Source organism: Larus michahellis, chromosome 2 (genome assembly GCF_964199755.1).
Source record: "Larus michahellis chromosome 2, bLarMic1.1, whole genome shotgun sequence".
In the NCBI taxonomy this organism is placed as follows: Eukaryota; Metazoa; Chordata; class Aves; order Charadriiformes; family Laridae; genus Larus; species Larus michahellis.
Window position 1 is genome coordinate 46,389,438 of NC_133897.1, and position 13,222 is coordinate 46,402,659.

Sequence of the window (13,222 nt, forward strand, 5' to 3'; positions counted from 1 at the left end):
GAAATTAAAAATTTTATCGATAAAACAGCATTAGTAATTAAAATTATCCAATTGCATGGACTATCATTTCTTAAACTACTTAGTGACAGAAAGCATGGCTTCTCAGTACCTTTCTTTCCACGTCATAACTCTTTAGAAGTTCATCTAGTTCTCTCAGTTGCTCATCTTCAAGAAAGTCCTCAGTAACACCTCCCAAAGGACTGCTTCCTCTGTAGGAGTTGTGAGTTTTAATATCCGTAGCTGAAAACGTATGAACACATTACTTTACGTGTTTTCCATGCTACAAGGCAACAAAGCTTTAATTTCCCAAATATTACAAAGCCTTAATACTAATGACATTTAAGAACTCCTAGAAGTTCCTAAATGTGAAATTTATATGTAAAATTACTTCACCTTTAAAGCATGAACCATTTCAAATAAATATTAAACTGAATCTGCAATTAAAATTCTATCCAAGCTGCATGTTCTGTAATAGCCCCTGTAGAACAGTACAACAGGTTTATTTATATAATATTGAATTCAATATTTTAGAGATAAATTCAGTTAATCTTTGTTATTAAAACACAGCCAAAGTTATGTATGGTAATTTGCTAAGCAAATAAAGACTTAGTCTTTGCTGGAGAAGGGGATATGCTAATCGTAATGACATGATGCAGCCCTGAACTAAATATAGACAGCTCTGAGAAACTCCAAATTCCTGTAATACAGTAAACTCAATGAGAATCTAGTGTCAGGAAATTTCAGCACCTTTTGCAGATGCCACAGGAAATGAACAGAACACCTGACTGCAGCTTTCTGAAGCAGCTGTTTATGTACAATAGAAGAGCTCTATACAGAAAAGAAATTCACTATTTCATTAGATCACATGAATGAATTTCAACTGCACTGCATTGTCCAGATACAGGAAGAAATAATCAGATTATTATCTTTTATCTTCTAGTCACTGGTTGCTGTATGATCATCAGTACAAGACACATCTGCGTGAAGACAATCTACATTAAGATTTCCACCTGAAAGATGAAGAGGATTGATGTCATCCAGAACACGTTAACTGTAGTGTTTGTTGCCCTTAGACTGTGAAACCACTGAGACAAGCAGCCATGAACTCACTACAGAACACAAGACACCAAAGCAGTAATACACATTTCTAAATAAATACATAAATTGACAGTAATCACAAAAACGAAGCACCTTTCTTTTGTTCTGTACGGGTATTTAAAAAGTCATACATCAAACATAAGTTACCATACGCATATTAATTTAAGAGTGTGATGTGATCCTAAGTTTCTCACATGTGGGAAGAAGGACCTACTTAAACCTTTTTCTTTATTTTAAACATGACAAAAAGACCCAAAGACTTTCAGACTCAAAATTCGTTAGAACATGAAGTAAACCAACAAACAGTCTAAGAAAATGCAGACATTACTAAATACTACAGGACTCACTTGCTCCCAGGTTTGTTTTCAATCATCTCAGTACTGCAGATGCCATAGCACCAGCCCCTCCGGCTCTTTACATCACCAGAGGCCTAACTGTGTACTTCTTCCCTACTCCTCCTCAGGGAACTTGTGTCTACTTCTTGGTGTCTGAGCTCTTAAACCCTCATTACCTTTTATTTTGCCCTCTAATCACTGGAGCCTGAAACTTTCTCTCTCCCAAACAGTCACTATTCAATCCTTTTTCTCCAGGAGGCTACATCTTCCCAAATCACTCACTCTTTCTACATGAACATAATACACTAATACAAGAAAACAGCAGACGAGGTAGTGTCAGACACTTTTCCAGCCTGCAGCAAAATCAATACATACTGGCAGAGTGCCAGACACCAGGAAGAGAAACACCAAGAACCTTCAAAAAACAGACTTAGCACTCTGTGCCTTCGCCAGCGTGTCAGTAAAGGGCTTCTGTTCAAAGTCAAAATCCTGTTCCTCCAACCTATCTAAGAGAAACTTCCACATCAGACATACTTCGCATAGTAGGTCTGTATGCAAGCTGTAGAAAACAAAACAAATCACATTCAGATGCTGCCAATTTGGACTGTTCTGCTTAAAACAGGAAGAAAAAACCACTAAGTCAGAAGTATCCTTCTCTAAAAAAACAGAAGCATCCTTAAAAAGCAAAACCATTTGTCAGAGGAATGGGCATAGCATACACAAAACCCAAAAGTACAACCTGGAAAAAAAACCTATTATAAAATTCTGTCTGCTGATGAACACAAGAGAACAACCAAGCGAGATTACGAGTCAGACTCCAAAGCAGTATCGCAGTACTGTCTCACTATCATCTCATCAACTAACAGAATTCCTTGCCTGAAGTATCAGAGAGATGTCAAAAAAAAAAACCAACCCCAATCAAAACCCCCAAATCCCCCAGTGCTATGAACAGACAAGTACCACAGAGAAGTAGGTGTTCTCTGTAAGGCTCAGGTTTGTATCATTTCAAAAGACATCCATTTCGTATGCATTAGAAAACAAATCGCTTTCACAATAAAAAGATACTACTGAACTGACAAGTTCTCATTTGATGTGTAAAGTAGAAGTCCAAAGACTCTTACCTTTTAGCACCCAATCACAGGAATTTTCAATATCATTTGACACTGCAGATTCTTGCATGGTAACATGTCTGTTTTGAACAGAAATTGTATTTAAGACTTCCATTTTGCACAAAAGCAGAATTAATCTAACCAGTTACATAAAATTAAAGTTCTCAGTAATGCTTTTAGCTATGGACAGAAGCCTTACATACAGCTCGCTGTTTTAAGACTGTTCTTAATTCTCTCTTTTGGCTTTCTTACGTTCATCCCTGTAGATATACACCTAAATATGTTAAGTAAAACCAAGACATTTCAAACGTCATTTCAAATTTTGGGATTCAAAATTTGTCAGTAAAAGCTGATTTTCCCTTTTCACCTTTGCCTAAAATACTGAGAAAGGAAATCTCTGTCTAGCAAATTATGGAAATACTGTGATAATGAGGCAATTCATCAGCTTCTACAAAATGTGATTTATAGTAATTTTATATTCAAGGCAATTTGTATAACAATGAATCTCAAAGAGTAACAAAAACGTTTGTTCATAGAAAGATATTTACTTCACCGATTTTAAAGGTAAGTAGGGAAAAACCAAGTATTTCTCCATAGAAAGTCTCAGAAGGTAAAAATACATATTAAAATATTATATATACAATACATATAAAACAACAACGTCATTATTGCAGATCTTGGAAGCTCGTACCTGGTGAATGATACCAAGGATAATTACAGCAAGCTGTCTAGTAAAGTGGAAAAATGAGAATTTGCAACAACCTAGTGGAAATGAAAAGTCCCCCAAGTATGTGTAACTTGGAACTATACAAACATTCAGGTACAGGTATCTATGTATATACACAAGACACATTAAGAAGCGGAGTTTAATAAGTTACAGAAAGTTTGCAGAGACAAGAGGGATTTTTTTATTAGAGGCAGGCTCTCTGTAGGCTTATTTCCTCTTTCCCCCACATTTTACGTGAAATGTAAAATTTAAGTGATTTTGCCTACAACAACAAATTACTTTCTTTTTTTGTAAAATTGCAGTGCAGACAGTTCCAGAAAGCTGTCATCTTCATAAACATTGTTTAAAACTGAAAATACTCAATGGCATCAAGACACTGAAATCTTCATGTTCAGGTCAAAAGCTACTTTCAGATCTTTACCAGATTCTGCTAATTGTGTAGTTACAGAAGCACTTTATGTAACTTCTTGTAAAGAAGCTGCCTAAAACATATACAGAAAACCACATTTATTACAGTACTTGGCATTTAGTCACCAGTCTGACAAGTCTAGGAACGCTGACAGAACCAGAACTAATCAACACATCTTAGAGATCCAGAAATGGAGACAGACTAGACCATGTCAGAATGTGGGATGCTCTTGCATGCTGCTGCTGATTCAGTTTAAGCAAATCTCCCTTTATAGCACAAGTTGCACAAACCACGCTGAACAGTTTGCTGTTTTGCATTGAAAAATTGATTCAAGTCTAGGCTTTTTATTCAAAAGGAAAACAATAAAATGCAGAATTCTCCAAAGAGCAAGAATAGCTGCTGATGTGTTTTCAAAGGTATCCACTGAACCTACTAGTTCTGTTGGGATGAAAAGACATACTGGATGCCACTTAGAATTGAGTGTCTAGATTCACTACATCAGAGAAAAAAAAAAATACCTCAGCTGATTGATTCAAAAACCTGCACTGTTTGGAGTCACTTTAAGGGTAGGCAATAGAAAATGGCAAACAGAAGCACATGTGAAAACTAAGTTTCTCTGCCACATTCAGGCTGCAGGCCCAGAATCCTTTCATTGTGACTGGCAACTAATGCCTGGAAGTGACCAGCACTCACTCTTCTCTTCTTAAAATGCAACCACCAGAGGAATAACCAGTCCTAAATCCTAAAGGTCAGAGCGTGGTCATCTGAATCAAACCATTCAAGACGGAAACACAGAGCCTTTTCTGAATCTTCCTGGATTAAGAGACAGGACCTGCTTGTCCTGCTTACTCAAGAGACATCGGTTCTGGGCACAGGCACAAGCACAATTACAGCAGTTAGGAAACTTTAAGTCAGAGAGATGTATAGCAAGGTTAGGTGCCTCCTTGCTTGTTGGGTGCTTTGTTAAGATTGCTTAAAAAAAAAAAAAACCCAAACCCAAAAAACTCAAACCAAACCCACAAACCAAAAAACCCCCCAAGAAACAAGCCTTATTTGAATTTTGGACCTCAATCACTGTTGCAGTGTGTTCTACTTTTGAAGGACGTGCTCTCATTATCTGAAATTTGGAAGCCAAAAATTATTATCCCTGAATTTTCAGAACTCAGAAAAGCCCTCCAGATTTTAAGGTCACAAACAGTCAAAGATTAAAAGTGGCATTGGCTAAACACGTTTTTGTGTTTAAATTCACAGCTCAAACAAAATAGATGCCACTGAACACTTGTCAGTTACTGAATTAACCTGGTACATCCTTCACACAGTCTCAGTGCTTTGGTTTCAAAATAAAAGTTGAATAAGAAGCATCACTTCATTATAGCAACTGTCATTTTGACAAGCTGCTAGATCTCAGATTTTTGTGGTTGGAAGAACACCACAAATTAAGGCACTAATCATTTCCTTTACAATTACAATTTAAATGCTATTAAACTCAAAAGTAACACTCAACAAACTTTGAAAAGCTTTTTAACAACCCAGCTATACTTCCAGAATAACTTGCTGCTAGCAGAAATACGGTTCCTACTGCTGTGTACAATGCCAGACTAAAAGATCAGTACTCAGGAAGTAATGTACTGAAGCCCATCCCCATGGACTAAAAGAGTTTTAGCAAAGATCCAGATTCTTTCCGTCATCATTTGCCTGCTCTTATTAATCTGAAGGAAAATAATAACAAAAGCTATGCATTGATACAGTTAAACAAAACATACCGCAACAACTACCAGGTGCAGCCATTAAGTGCTTGCATTGCTCTTCTACCTAAAATCACCTAGATTACATTCATCTAGAGCGTAATGGCGAACATTAACCAAACATTAAACAAAACATACATATAAACTAATATTTATACAAGTAAGAGATTGTTTACAATAGTGCAGTTCTGACTCGCTGTTCTGTGTGGACAGATTGAAGTGGCATTACAAACTAACAGTCCAACCAAGCAAAACTTGAGTATGGATAAAATAAGAAGCCAAACAAGAAAACATACACAATACTCTAGAGTATCTCTAAAGAGAAAAAAAAAAAGGACATTAACAGAAACAACATTTTATTTAAAAATATGTAGTGATGTGAGTGCAACTCTGCCAGCATAATCACTTCTTTTGGTTGGCCAAACAAAGTTGAAGTCCCAGTTGTAGCTGGTAAATACTAACAAAATAAAAAACAACAGTATAAACTGGCCATTCTTAGTATTATCTGGTGATATCATAAGCTACCTGATAAAACTGTGGTAAGGTCTCTTGCCTTACTTTAATATTCTCATATACAGCCTAGCTGCTTCTTAAGAAGTTGGATGCTCCTACTAAAGACTTGTCCCGTTCTTCAGAGGCTTGTTTTTGCAGAGGTTTTGTTCTATTAACATCTGAAAGTTTTATATTCTCATGTCTGAAAAAACTGTCCAGCACCTCAGAAAAGGTTCCCTCCCTCTTTGGAACACGGATTTAATGGAGGGGAAAGGATAAGGAGAGCAAAGATTAAAAAAAAAAAATGAATGCAGTTATAAGATGGTACAATTACTTAAAATAAGGATAACATAAAGCCACCCAGAAAAAGCAGAGGAAGAAAATTAGAACACCTCTCCCAATAAAAAACCCTTATCTTCACAGGAAAATCTTGTACTGTTTCTATGCAAGCTTTATGTTTTTCCTCGTAAGATGAAAAATTTAATCTTAAGCCTCATTTATTAAATACAAGTATCAAAGCTCAGGGGAAAAACAGAGTAGACAGTTGACAAGTTAATCTATCCTACGAAGGTCTACCACCTCTTTTTACAAAAGTTTGTTTCTACTTTAAACTTCCCTTCCCCCTTCAGTGACTTTTATTATCATCTCAAAACCCAGAGAAACATTAATGCCTAACAATTTACATGAGGAACTTGCTGAATGAAGATGCAGGATCATAAACATCTATAATGTCTTAGTCAAATTACAGATTGAAAACTATTCATGTCTAGGGATAAAAGAAAAGCAGGGAAGGAGAATGGCAGAATGGAATACTACTGTAGAGACAACCATCTACTCAAATAGATACAGCAAAAGAATAAGCTACCCCTAGAAAGTTAAAAATACTTCTATTATACCACTTTACAACTAAAAAACTACCTGCAAAGGGATATCTGCTATCTCAAACCGTCAGATATTAAAAAATATTATTATTTATTAAGAATATTATTCTTAATTAGCTTTGTTTATACTTTCATATTTTAGTCTACTTGGGCTAAACTGATTTTTTAGGATGGTATTTTCCTTCGAGTTTATCCTAGTCCTTACGAAGAACAAATTTATTTGCATTCAGAATACTGTCATACCTCAATCAAATTTAGACAAATTACTGAAATTCTGTAAGGAAGCCTGACCACTACAACCAAAGTATACTGATATGAGAACAAAGTATTTAGGATTAATGTAATAAAATGAATGATATGCATACCTAAAGTTATCATCTACTGAATCTCTATTTACTGAGATAACAGGATACTCGGGCTTAATATCCTGATTTTCATCTTTAATGCAGATGCTATTACAGGATGACTTCACAGGACAATTTTCAGGGTCTGTGAGTGCAAGCTCCTCTTCATTACTAGTTCCAAAAAGGTCAGGATCATCCTGAATCACATCAATTACAAGAACATCTTCTTTGTAAGCTTCAAGAATATCTGGAAAATTTCGACTTTTGTGTTGTGAAAGATTCCCTCTTGATTTGCTATCATCATCTATTTCTAGTGCAACAGGGTGGTCAACTGCATTACAAAACTGATGAGGAAAATTAGATTTTAGTACGCATTCAGTACCATGGGTATCAGGTACAGATGACTCTAGCTGTCCATCAAGGAAAAGATGTGGATATAATGGAAAATGTTCAGGGAGCGCAGGTATTTCATTTGAAAGGTTTTCAGGGATATCATGCTTAAGGTCCTTACTGTTGATCTCAACCACTCTTTTCTTCACGGAAGCTGTAGACGTAGCCTCACTCATGACAGAAAGAGGCTGCTGCTCAGAATTTACCAAAGATGTCTCTTCACTTGTTTTCTGCCTTTTTGAAACCCTAGTGCTGTCAAGACGCTCTAGCGGACTACAGGTTTTTCTTTCAAATGAATGGACAGATTCCAATTTCCTGGATTCAGGTTTGTTTCTGCATAAAGGAATTTTGAATTTTGTCACGTTTCCAGTGTTTAATACTTTCATCAGCTTTAAATCAGAAAATGTCTGCTTTGTTACCAATACTTTACGGCTGAAGTTTATTCTGTTTTTTTTACCTGTAGAGGTACCATTCTGGACTGTCACAGACAGTTTTCTTTTTGTTACAGCTCCTTCATTTTTACCTTTTTTTTTTGTTGTAAAATTCAAGGTTGCTTTAACTTCTTGCGTATCATCACGGCTAAAAGCCACGGCACTTCTATCCGTATTAACCGGTGATTCCACATTTTCATTGCTCATTCTCAAAGTCTCATAAATATCTACAGAACAGGATTCTGGTGTTTCAGGTGAAGCCAGACTTTCAGTATTTGGATCCATTATTTTACATGTAGATTCTTTGTTAATTTCTGCTGATGACATACACAAATCCAACTGTCTCAAATTCCCAGTCACAGCACTGTTTCCTACAGCTTCAACGCTGCTTTTATCAGAGGATTCCTCAAAGGCAGCCCTCGAAAGTCTTTTTCCTTCTGTGATGGACCCATGATTTTTATGAAACCATTCAGAAGTCCTGGCACAAGATTCAAAAGGCCAAGCATTTTTACCAGTCATAGGTACTGTTCTCTGACAGGTAAACTGCTGCATTTTCATATTAACTTTCTTCAATTTTTCATCTCTCTTGCTTTTGTGAAAATTAGAAACATCATGGACTTGAGCTAGCACTCTCGGGCTACCTGAGGCAGCAGAATGATGTGCCACACTGTTTGAATTTTCTCCTTTTGCTATTACAGAGAGCTCAGATGTCTTCTTAAGGCCATCTTCAAATGCAAGTAATTTGGCACTACTCTTTCTCCAGAGTGATATATTTTGTCCTTCATGAGTATTTTTTCCTATATGAAGATTTGATGTATGATCACATGAAGCTGACAGAGTAACTTCTCTATGGTTTAGTCCCAAGACTGCAAAGGAGCTTGAGATGGCAACTGCCGCTTCTGTTTGTAACTCACACTCACTGCGTTCATTAGCCATGTCTGTGAAAATTTTCTGACCTGCTGATTTCTCAGTGATTTTCATCTTTTTTCTAGGCTTTCTACCAATATTCCACTTTTTTCCCTTTAAACACATATTGTTTTCACTCTGACAGCATGAAAAACGCCCTTCTCCATTTTGATTTTTTTGTTCTTTATTGAACAAGAAACCACCTTTTATGGGTGATTTCTCATTTTGCATTCTACCAGTGCTGCAATTCATATCACACTGTTCTACAGTACCATCAGGAAAAACATACTTTCTTTTATTCTGAGCTACATGGAAGAATCCACTTAATTTGTAACTGCTGGTAGTTCCACTAGCTGAAGACTTCACAAATGTATTGATGTAACTACAGGCCTCTAATCTCACAAATGGGTTCTTTTCTGTTTCACAGACCAAGCCATTACAATGGTTTAGGGCGTTTCTGTGATGTTCAGCATCCCATTTTGCAGATACATTTCTCATTTTTTCAGCTGTAGTCACACTAGAACTTTGCAAGCACTTGATCCGATCAATTCTACGTTTCCTTTTTTTATACCGCACACCAGACTTTTTTGTTACCGGATGGCACAGAAAGCTCTTGCTTTGAGTCCCAGCTAATGTAGCAACCGTAGCAGATTCAGAGTGGTGAAGTTCCTTTTCCTTAGAATCTTCTGATATGTTTCCAATTTTCTTACACTTCTTCACAGCCTGTGTACTGGAGTTTTGCTCAACTGCTTTCCATTTTTCCTTTGCTGGTTAAAAACAAAGAACTGTCATTAAAGAATATGTTAAGGGGAAAAACACTACCATATTGCAGTATTTTATAAAGAGAACAAAAAACATTCAAGGCTACTAAAGAACATGACACTGTGGAAGACTAAAACATTTCTGTAAAGTTGTTTTTTTTTTTATAATTGAGCAGTATAATCAGACTTACAGTAACAAATGATGTTTTGTTTTCAGAAAATGCAAAGATGAACAGACCTTAAGGTGTCAAAGAGACATTGGAAGTTGTCTATTTAAAACATCGGCGGAAACCAAATTGGAGCAAGTCTAGCAAGAAAATGCAGGTGCTGTTTGGACATTCAGCCTTAAAATCTTTTGTTTACACAGCAGATTCTCTGCAATAGGAAAGCTTGTTTATAAGCATATAGTGATTTATGTAGTCCAACCAAATACATAAGACTGTTCAAAATGATCTAGGAAAACTACAGGACTTACATTTTTATAAAGTGCTATTTTTTTATTTAAGAGCAAATACAGATTACGTAAAAAACTGTACATCTGAAAATTACATCTGGATAATGGACTCAAGAAGGTACTAGTAGAGTGTTGGGTTTTTTAGATCTTAGTTTTCAAAGTAAGTAAGATGCAATTTGAATACCTCAGTTTTTCAGAATATGGTTTCTAGATAAAATATTTATTACTAATAACCTGTAGCAAATATTTGTCATTTGAACGTGCCCACTTTCAAAGTCAAAAGAATGTCTTTTAGGCAATAGTCCTGAAAAAAAATCAGACTTTTAAAAATCCCTTTTCAAAATTGTTCCAGTTTAATACAATCATAAAACACCATAATACAATTTTTGTTTCCACACCTTTTAGGATTTTGCAGAGAATAACAACTAAAAAGCAAAAAGTTCTGAAAACAAAACGCCAGCATCTTATAAAGGCAAGCACTAAAACAAGACAGCATGATACATATTCAAAAATAATCAGATAATATATGGATGAATGAAGAATTGACTAATTTTGGCTTTGCTGAAACTACTGCCTCCTTTCCTGCTTGTGTGTGACCTCCTACACATAAATGAACAGACAGTATTTTAGGCTGAAAAAAATAGTATCATTTTACTTGGGGCCTGTTGCTGCTGATACCCCTTCCTCCCTCCACCGCCCAGAAGGTTATCTGGTCTCCTCTCCTTTGTGCGAAAGAGCTGCTTTTCTCCTTCAAGAAAAGCTTTTCCTCTTTCTAAAAATCTTCTAAGACTGGTTTCACAGCATTGTAAAGCAGACCCTAATTCTTTATCTCTACGCTTTTTGAGATAAGTTAGTAGCCACCCACTTTGAGATAGAGGACAGGCCGCCTCCTCCTGCCCCCATGACTTTGTCCCACACAGACACATCTGCAAAAGAAAAATGATCTCCTGTTTTTTCCACTTTCTAATGGGGTCTTACTACAGCTCCAGTCCCTTATCATGCTACACCCTACAACAGGGCACAAGTGCTTACCACTTTCCTCCAGGCTGTGTGCTCCTTTCTGAAGGTTTGAGCTCTGCTGCTCTTCTTTCATGCAACAATTGCACACCTTTCCTCTTGCTGTTGGCTGTTCTTGGCTACTTAGACCCTGCTGCCGCTGTGACACCAGTGCATTTCTGCCCCTCTTCCTCAGACGCACGGCTCCTTCCTTGGACAGTGGACACTGCGTATGCAGTTCTAGCAAGGCGGATCTACCCCTCTCTCTGGGACCTTGTAGTTTTGGTTTCATCAAAGATGTCCCACCTTTCTCGCTCAAGTTCTCCCGTGTCCCTGGCTTTCTTGATCCAATTAAAGAACACCGATTCAACTTCCCTGGCATATCTACCTCCTCCTGAGGCTTTGGTTCAGACAAGGATTCCCGAGTCCCCGGATTCATCTTAAGATCTGGGATCTGCATCTTCAGTATCATCATGGAGTCAGTGCTTTTCATTTCAGTACTACACATGCCCTTTCTGGGCTGCTGCACCTCTGGTTCTGGCAAACAGGAAATACCATGTCTCTCTGTGCTCTCCATTTCCTCATCTGAGGATGAGATTTGCAATTTTATTTCCATAAAAGAATATTTACCTTTTTTTCCTGAGCCACCTGAACTCTCCTGGAAACCTGAGACATTTGGTCCTTCTGAGCTATGTTCTCTCCTTTCAAGGCCTGCTAAGAATTTATTTTGCAAAGCAGTTCCTGAGCAAAATAGCTGTTGACCTTGCCCTGTCCCTCTCCTTCCAGTGTCTTCCCACCACATTGCTGGAGCCATGGTCCCTGGTTGCCAATCTTCACATACAGCAATGTCTGAAATGGGCAGAGCTACACCCTTCTTGCTTCTGGCAGCCCTTCTGCGCTGTATCCCCTTGTTTTTTTTACCTGGGAGTTTCTGGCAACTCTCGCCGTGCTCCTCCTGCATGGGCACATGAGGAGCAGACTGCTCACAGGAAACGCTGGAGAGCACAGCAGGTTGCAAACAGGAAGATACGGGCTGCTCGGGTTTTCTCTCTGCTGACAGGTGAGAACTCTGCTCGACTACCAGCTTCTCCTCTGGCTCACGTCCTACCCCCGCACCCAGAGAGCCTGGGCTGGTGACCATCCAGTCAGCCGACTCCACCTCGCTGGCAGTCACCACTTTGCCTGACCTTAAATGTGGCATCACAGGAGCCTGGAGACAGCAACAAAATTCACAAACCCCACTCACCAGTGCACTGGTAACAGCACTCCAGCTAGCACAGCACCCAAGGCGGGCACAGGCCCGACCAGGAGGGGAGCACAACCCCCCTCAGGCTGTTGCCTCAGGGAGTCCAGCCTGACAGAAAGCCCAGGCCGCCTGGGGCAAGCCCACGGCCACCAGCCAGCCCCAACACCGCCCTCCCCGCCCCGAGCCCGGAGCAGCCCCTCACGGCGGAGGGGGAAGGAGGAAGCAGCCCCGCGCCTCCCCCGCCTCCGGGACGGGGACGGGGCCGCGGCCGCCCCTGCCAGGCAGCCCGCTGCCTCCCGCGCCGCTACAGCAGCCGCTCAAGCCACCCCCGCGCCCCGCTCCCTCTCCCCGTCCGTCGTCCACCGAGCCGTCCGTCCGTCCGTCCCTCGACGCTTCGTCTAAGCCCCGTCAGCGCCGCCTGCCCGCAACGCGCCGCTGTCAAAGACAGAGGCAGGCACCCGCCGCAGGGGGGTGGAAGGGTAATGGCGGCGCGGGCGGCGCAGGCGCAGGGCGGGAGGCGGCGGAGGGCAGTGGCATGAGGGAGTCTCCGCGGCCGGACGAAGCCGGGGACTTTGCGCGGCCGGGCGGGCCGACACTCACGGGCAGGGGGAGAGGAGACGTCGCCAGAGCAGCCATCCGCCTGTGCTCGTCCTCTTGCCGGGTCAATGGTGCTGCCTTCATTGCGGACACTGCTCTCTTGAGCACAGGGGTGGCAAATGCTGGGCCTCTTGTCTGTCAGAGCTCGGTCCAGGCCGTGGTTTCTCAAATTTCGGCTGAGGATCCTTCGTGCAGCTCCCTTGTTGCCCAAAGCCCTGAGCCGCAGTGGCTGCAGGGTGAGAGGCCGCTAGACCTGGCTGCAGCCGCAGGGTGAGAGGCATCCCCAGGCATCCCCAGATCC

General features: G+C 39.9%; 1 protein-coding gene across 1 annotated transcript in view; it reads right to left on the reverse strand.

Annotated features, from left to right (window-relative positions):
- TOPAZ1 (testis and ovary specific TOPAZ 1) overlaps positions 1-13,005 on the reverse strand; it is a 39,005-nt gene extending 26,000 nt beyond the window's left edge. Inside the window, exons 1-5 of the mRNA XM_074575123.1 lie at positions 12,925-13,005; positions 11,115-12,288; positions 7,162-9,634; positions 2,555-2,622; positions 110-240 (exon numbers count right to left, since the gene is read on the reverse strand). Coding sequence (XP_074431224.1) covers positions 110-240; positions 2,555-2,622; positions 7,162-9,634; positions 11,115-12,288; positions 12,925-13,005 — 3,927 coding nt within the window. The remainder of the gene's footprint in view (positions 1-109; positions 241-2,554; positions 2,623-7,161; positions 9,635-11,114; positions 12,289-12,924) is intronic.
- Positions 13,006-13,222: the final 217 nt, after the last annotated feature.